The sequence below is a fragment of the Morone saxatilis genome, unplaced genomic scaffold (assembly GCF_004916995.1).
Source record: "Morone saxatilis isolate NCDOM2014 unplaced genomic scaffold, NCSU_SB_2.0 Contig22, whole genome shotgun sequence".
Classification (NCBI taxonomy): domain Eukaryota; kingdom Metazoa; phylum Chordata; class Actinopteri; family Moronidae; genus Morone; species Morone saxatilis.
The window spans coordinates 7216440-7223144 of NW_023339785.1; the positions used below are offsets into that span (position 1 = coordinate 7216440).

General features: G+C 40.9%; 2 protein-coding genes across 2 annotated transcripts in view; both read left to right on the top strand.

Moving 5' to 3' along the window:
* The first annotated feature begins 507 nt into the window (after positions 1-507).
* LOC118333877 (alcohol dehydrogenase class-3) lies at positions 508-4268 on the top strand. The gene is made up of 9 exons (XM_035669685.1): positions 508-567; positions 1102-1203; positions 1522-1663; positions 1761-1848; positions 2107-2326; positions 2857-3117; positions 3337-3472; positions 3785-3923; positions 4051-4268. The coding sequence occupies exons 1-9, from the start codon at positions 550-552 to the stop codon at positions 4073-4075; spliced, it is 1131 nt and encodes a 376-aa protein (XP_035525578.1). The 5' UTR covers positions 508-549; the 3' UTR covers positions 4076-4268.
* Positions 4269-5376: 1108 nt separating this feature from the next.
* LOC118334046 (eukaryotic translation initiation factor 4E-1A-like) overlaps positions 5377-6705 on the top strand; it is a 6160-nt gene continuing 4831 nt past the window's right edge. The window contains exons 1-2 of the mRNA XM_035669859.1: positions 5377-5472; positions 6575-6678. Of these exons, the coding sequence (XP_035525752.1) occupies positions 5377-5472; positions 6575-6678 (200 nt within the window). The remainder of the gene's footprint in view (positions 5473-6574; positions 6679-6705) is intronic.

Sequence of the window (6705 nt, forward strand, 5' to 3'; positions counted from 1 at the left end):
TGTTCAATACTTATTTTACCTGCCGTATATATTCTGCAAATATCAATGAGGGAGAGGGACTAGACATAATTTAAAAAATGTTTGACCAGGCTTTTTCACTCCTTTATGGGATACAATACATTATTATTATATTATACTTTTTAAACAAGTCATTAACATACAGTATATTCAGAAATTAAGACTAAATCTGGTGGGGTTTTTTGTTCCACAGCACTCAAACACATCTCAGTCGACGGTGTTGGCTCAGTTGTCATTTAGTTTTTTTTAACTACTATTTCCAAGACTGAGAACTCGCTGTTACTTTAACATTGTGTTATATCCGCTATTTGAACCGTTAAGAACATTATTAGTATATATCCAGAACATTAGTGAAGCTGTCCTGGGCCTTCATATGAGACATTTGGGTTCATCTGAATCTGGAGAGGGTTTTTTATGTCTCCGCCGGCTCTACGTCACGCGTAGCCTGCGCGTTCTCGTTTCTGATTGGTCCAGACGTTAACTCCTTTACGGCCGCCCATCGTCCCGCCCTCTCGTGCCGAAGCACCGAACATGGAGACAGCTGGGAAAGTAAGTACTTTCCCCACAAAATGCGCAAGAAATACTTCAAATGCATGATTTATTATGTGTCGTAACGGTGGCGTTAATGTCCCCTGTAGCACTAAACAACGTCCTCTCTCTCCTCCAACGTGCACGCATTCACATGCGCTCAATGAACAGAGTACAAAGAATCACTGTCTCATTACTTAACGGGCAGCTTGGGCCAGTCACACACAGCTGGAATTTGCAAGTTGCTGCAAAGCGTGTACCGAAAGATAGTCGTAAAGAAAACGGTGAACACTCATTTTGGTGAACGGTAAACCCATCCAGCATTAGAGATATGAGGAAGGTGGAGAAACTATGTATTAGAACAACAGTGAACTATTTAACCCACTGGAACTGGGTTGGCTTTGCATAAGCTTGGATAGAGTTCAAAGGGCGACTACTGTGCAACTTGCTCGACCTGCCACAGACACTGCAAAGCCTCAGGAAACCCGTGGCTGTAATTACTCAATTCATTGTAGAAGCTTGTTTAAAAAAACTAAAAACATACTGCACTTTCAGGTGATAACCTGCAAGGCAGCTGTTGCCTGGGAACCGGGGAAGCCTCTTACCATAGAAGAGGTTGAGGTGGCCCCACCTAAGGCCCATGAAGTCCGCATCAAGGTAAAGCAAACATCATTGCGTGCCACTTTTCCATGCCTAACAACAGGACAAGAAATGAATGCAAATGATTAAGAGTCCTGTGTAAAGCATTCAAAGACCAGCTCGGAGAGGAGGCTCTTTTTTTAGGGCCCTATTTTATCAGCATAAGAAGTTTTAAGCATCAAAGATAGACTTGCATGATTTTGAGGAATGCTTTAATTAGACATGAGGGAATTTGAATAATGCTAATATCAAGCCTAAAATCTTTGTATATTCCACTCCTGCATATACCTAGCAGCTGTGTCTGACACGCTCTTTAAATGACACTGTACCTGTCAGGTCTTTGCTACAGGGGTGTGTCATACAGATGCCTACACTCTGAGCGGCAGTGACCCCGAGGGACTTTTCCCTGTCATCTTGGGCCACGAGGGCGCAGGGACGGTTGAGAGCGTTGGCGAGGGTGTCACCAAATTCAAGCCAGGTACGGATGCTTTCAGACAAGACGCTGAAATTCAAACTGTAGTGTGCTGTTGTGAATAAGTATGATTTCTAATTATTCACAATTCTTTTTCACCAAGGTGATACTGTCGTCCCGTTGTACGTGCCGCAGTGTGGTGAATGCAAATTCTGCAAAAATCCCAAGACCAACCTTTGCCAGAAAATTAGGTAAGACTGATTTTTACCAAGCTCAAGTTGGTGAAGACTTTTTTTAGAAATAGTACAGAAATTAAATTTTTATTTTATTTCTGCATGACCTCAATAGTTGAACTCACAGCCTCAGGCACTTACACCCCAGGGGTAACCAAATCAAAGCTCCGTCATCATCCTTTTTAGCTTCCGCCAGCCCTGCACTGAAGTACACAGCGATTGAGTTTCATCACACATGAAAAGAAATCATCTCTTCCCTGTGCTTCCACCCTGCAGAGTAACCCAGGGCCAGGGCCTGCTCCCTGACAAGACCTCACGCTTCACTTGCAAGGGAAAGCAAGTGTTTCACTTCATGGGGACCAGCACCTTCTCGGAGTACACTGTAGTGGCTGACATCTCTCTGGCTAAGGTGAACGAGAAAGCTCCACTGGATAAAGTGTGCCTTCTTGGTTGTGGAATTTCTACAGGTTACGGTGCTGCTCTTAATACTGCCAAGGTGGGTATCACAGGCTGTAGGCCATGTTACGCTGTAGAACTGGCTGCTTACAAAAAAGAAGCATTTGCACATGAGTTTATTTCTGAAGTGAGATAACCGCCATTGTTCAAAGCTCGTTATGCATAACAAGTATGTCGCCCCAAGGGACAGCATTGTTTGTCATTGTTTGCAGGTTTCACTCTGAAGTGGGTCACCCCTATTAATCATGCAGATTTGTTGCCAAGGGGTCTCTGTTTCCAAGTTGTTGCTGTTGTTTTTCATAGTGGCAGAAAATTAAAAAACATTTATTGGCGTCTTTACAGAGGTTGACATAGTACCTCATAGTTACGATGTGAAGTTTTTGTCACCTTATTTTTTTAATCCCTGGTACTTGCATACATTAAAAAGAGAGAAATTGCAATATCAAATACTAGAAAATCCATTTGTATCATTAAAAGTGACGATGCCAAAACAATTTTAAAGTGCATAAGTAGATTTGCTATATGCAAAATTATTCAGTAATACTACTATTGTTCCTCATGCGCACTCAGGTAGAGCCTGGTTCCACATGTGCTGTATTTGGCCTTGGAGCTGTTGGCCTGGCTGTTATTATGGGTTGCAAGGTTGCCGGAGCAACGAGGATCATTGGTGTAGACATCAACCCTTCAAAGTTTGAGAAAGCCAAGGAGTTTGGAGCCACTGAATGTGTGAACCCGAAGGACCACAGCAAGCCCATCCAGGAGGTTCTGGTAGAGATGACTGACGGGGGTGTGGACTATTCTTTTGAGTGCATTGGCAATGTGCAAATCATGGTGAGACTTATCAAATTGTATTTTGAAGCAGCATATAAAACATTGTCGTAAATTAATTTTGTTCATTTATCATCGTGGTCGGTTGGTAGATGAACATAGTGGCGCCCGTGCATACATATTGTTCAGTGTGCTCAACAGGTAGCACACGCAGCATACTAAACAGTTTCCATAATTTGGCAAGTCATAAAAAACAGGAAAATTGGCATGTTATTATTTCAGAGAGCTGCTCTGGAGGCATGCCACAAAGGATGGGGTGAAAGTGTCATCATTGGTGTAGCCGGAGCTGGACAGGAGATCTCGACCAGACCATTCCAGCTGGTGACAGGCCGAGTGTGGAGGGGCACAGCCTTTGGAGGTGAATGACTGTGTTAGAAAATTACTTGTCATAAAGGGCATAATGTGGTCTGGCTGCAGGTCCAAATTTCTGTGGGTTCAAAACCTTTTGCATATTTCCATTTTAATTATGGCTAATTAGGCTTTTTTGGCATCCACTTTATTAGGTAAAAGTGTTATGACTTAGGCTGAGTTTAAACTGTAGCTCAAACCTTTCTTTTAATAATTTGCAAAGATAGCGAATTGTTTTTTCATTAAAATGTATGTATTTGTAGTGGTATCTTTTATTATTCAGTTATGTTGTGGCTAAATGAAAAATGATTTACACCCCCAGGGTGGAAGAGTGTGGAGAGCGTTCCTAAACTGGTGGAAGACTACATGAATAAGAAGCTAAAGGTGGATGAGTTTGTGACCCACACGCTGCCCTTTGAGAAGATCAATGAGGGATTTGACCTCATGCATGCTGGAAAGAGGTGCGAAGAAGAGTTCATTTATGCATTTAGCCAGTGCATTAAATTTTGTTTGCTGCAGTTTTCTTTGTTCGACTGTAGTGTATTTTATTTTTTTATCCTTACTTAATTTGTTTTTCTCTCATTGCAGTATCCGCACAGTGCTGACCTTCTGAAGTGCCAAAAACATTGACATCCTTCACGTCCGGCCTTTAAACAATCTCCTTCCATAGTTGCAGCACTTAATGTAATTCTCTGCACTTGTTAAGTTGTTTTGATGAAATAACTTTCAGTATTAGAACATAGATTTTACTAACAGCAGATTACCCGTTTGAAACAAAAATTGACATTAAAATGTTCAGAAATGAGTCCCTTTCAGTCCTGTTTATTCCTCTTCCAAGACTTCATAGCAATAAAACACAATTTAATTATATTACTTAATAGGTACAGTATACATTTATATATACTCAAAGTATATATTGTAATTACATGGACTTTTGGTAAGGTCATCAGAGGCGGAGAGAGCATATCACAGGCTAATAGGATGATAAGCTTCATCCAGAATAAAAGATAAATGTATTAATCACACAATTTGCCATTCAACTCCACAACTCTTTATCACCCAGAGAAACATGTTCATCGGTGCACATTTCTGCCAAGCCTGCACATTGTACAATACATGGGTAATATTTACAGGTACAATACACTAAGCCTGCAACAACAGAATTACCCTTGAGTTTATGGTATGTTTTTGCCGTATTACCCCAAAGTAAAGTAAAGTAAAGTGCATTAATCATCATCTCTCATTTGTTAATATTTGTTTGTGTTGCCTGCACCCCACACTAGTCTCCTACATGCAGCTAACATACTACACAGTATGTGCAATCCAGGACAAGCAGTTGCACAAAATATATATAAGTAAACTGCCACAGGTTGTGTGACATGTAGTGGAATTTAGTGAATCTTTATAATCTCATTGGTGTGCATCTAACAAAATGATATAGCTTTTTGAATGGATGTACTGTGATTACCTTTGAGACTGTGCTTCTTATTAAGAGAAATGCAATCTAACCACCAGCAATAAGGCGAAAAGACGGGTGATTCAGACTGGAAAAGTCTATTTTTCTGCTTAAACACTCTTTGGAAACACCTGTCTGACTAAATCATCCTGACAAATTCACTCACTTACTGTTCTGTGTGCATGGCGTTTTCACTGATAATCTCTTGCCTTTCATGGTTCACCAGTATATTATGTGAACCAGAAAAAAGTCAAGTATTATACTATTGAAGTACATCTAATGCACAATTTCAGTAATATACCTTGTCCAATTTATTCTTATTACCTCAAAGCCAGTTAAAGAAGAACACTACCTCATAAATGTAGGCTGTATTTATAATCTACCCATTATACACATTAATAATTCAGAGATGATGTGTCCCAAACCCTGGATCAACGTGTACTTTTTCCCCCTTGCGCATGCGCGATGTGGAGTACCAGATGGCCCAATCAGCTATTTTAACACACGCCAAAAAAACTGGATGTGATTTCCAGAAGATGGCGACCGCTCTGGTGGTGAGTGTACTGCAACACACTCGTAGCTAAGTCTCCGAGCTTGAGGCTTTGACTCTGCAGGCAGTGTTTTTATCCACTGTTAAAACCCCAGTGAGAAAAGACAACGACGTTTCTCTGAACTTCCTGTCATCACATTTGGCAGGTAACAGAACCCGCTAGCCAAACAACATTAAGTTAGCGGCACTCTCGATTAACACTGACGTTAGTCGCTTTTCATTTAAGGTTATATATATACATATATAATATATTACCGTCTGTGTTAATAAAAACAACAACAAGTGTAGTCAACGCGGGGGACTGACGCCCGGTAAAACGCCGTGTTTACGGAGTGGATACTGTCAACCCTGGGGACCCGCTTCACTGCATGTTTTAGATGTTTCCCTCCTCAACACACCTGATTCAAATGAATGGCTCGTTATCGGTGTCCCGCAGAGGTGGCCGACGAGCCTTTGTGAGTCAGGTGTGTTGGAGCGGGAAACCGTGTAACAGGAGAGGGTTTAGTCGGTAACGTAACTCACTCTGAGAGAAACTCTTGGATGAATGAGAGGAAGCGCAGGTCGGTAACGTTAACGAGTACTGGACAAAATGGAGACACAAGAGCCAACTGTTGTTAAATTGTAACCTCAGAGCTTATTTAAGTAAGCTACAAAGGTACACTACTAATAAATGCCACCTCCATGGTTTAAGTTCATTGTACCTGGATGAATATTATGTGACTGACTGAGGATGGTTGGTTTTGGATTATTGGGTGTCACTGTTTACATTTGGTATGTGGAAGGTGGTGGCCACATTTTGGTAAAGTTATATGTTAAATAATAGTAATAATTGTTCAGGACTTTAACTGCCAAAGCCCTTTAATACAAATGCAGACATGAGACATGAGAGTTAGTCTCATATCAGTCTACAGTCCACTTTCACCTCCCTCACACCTACTCAAAGTATCACAGCTATGACCATAAAAAAATGTTTTTTAGAAGTTAAAATGTGACTACAAAACTACAAGTCAGAGGATTACATAAAGAATAACAGTGCTCTGGAAAAAACAACAATAACGCAACAGTTTTTGATATTTCTCTAAACGTATTTTTTTGTTGTTTCCTAGGTGTCAACTTCAGTTCCTACAAATCCAGAAAAGGAAAAATGCGAAACAACCATTCAAAAGGTTGTGAGTCCTGAAGCGTACATCAAGCATCCATTACAAAACAAGTAAGACCACAACCCCCCCCCCCCCCC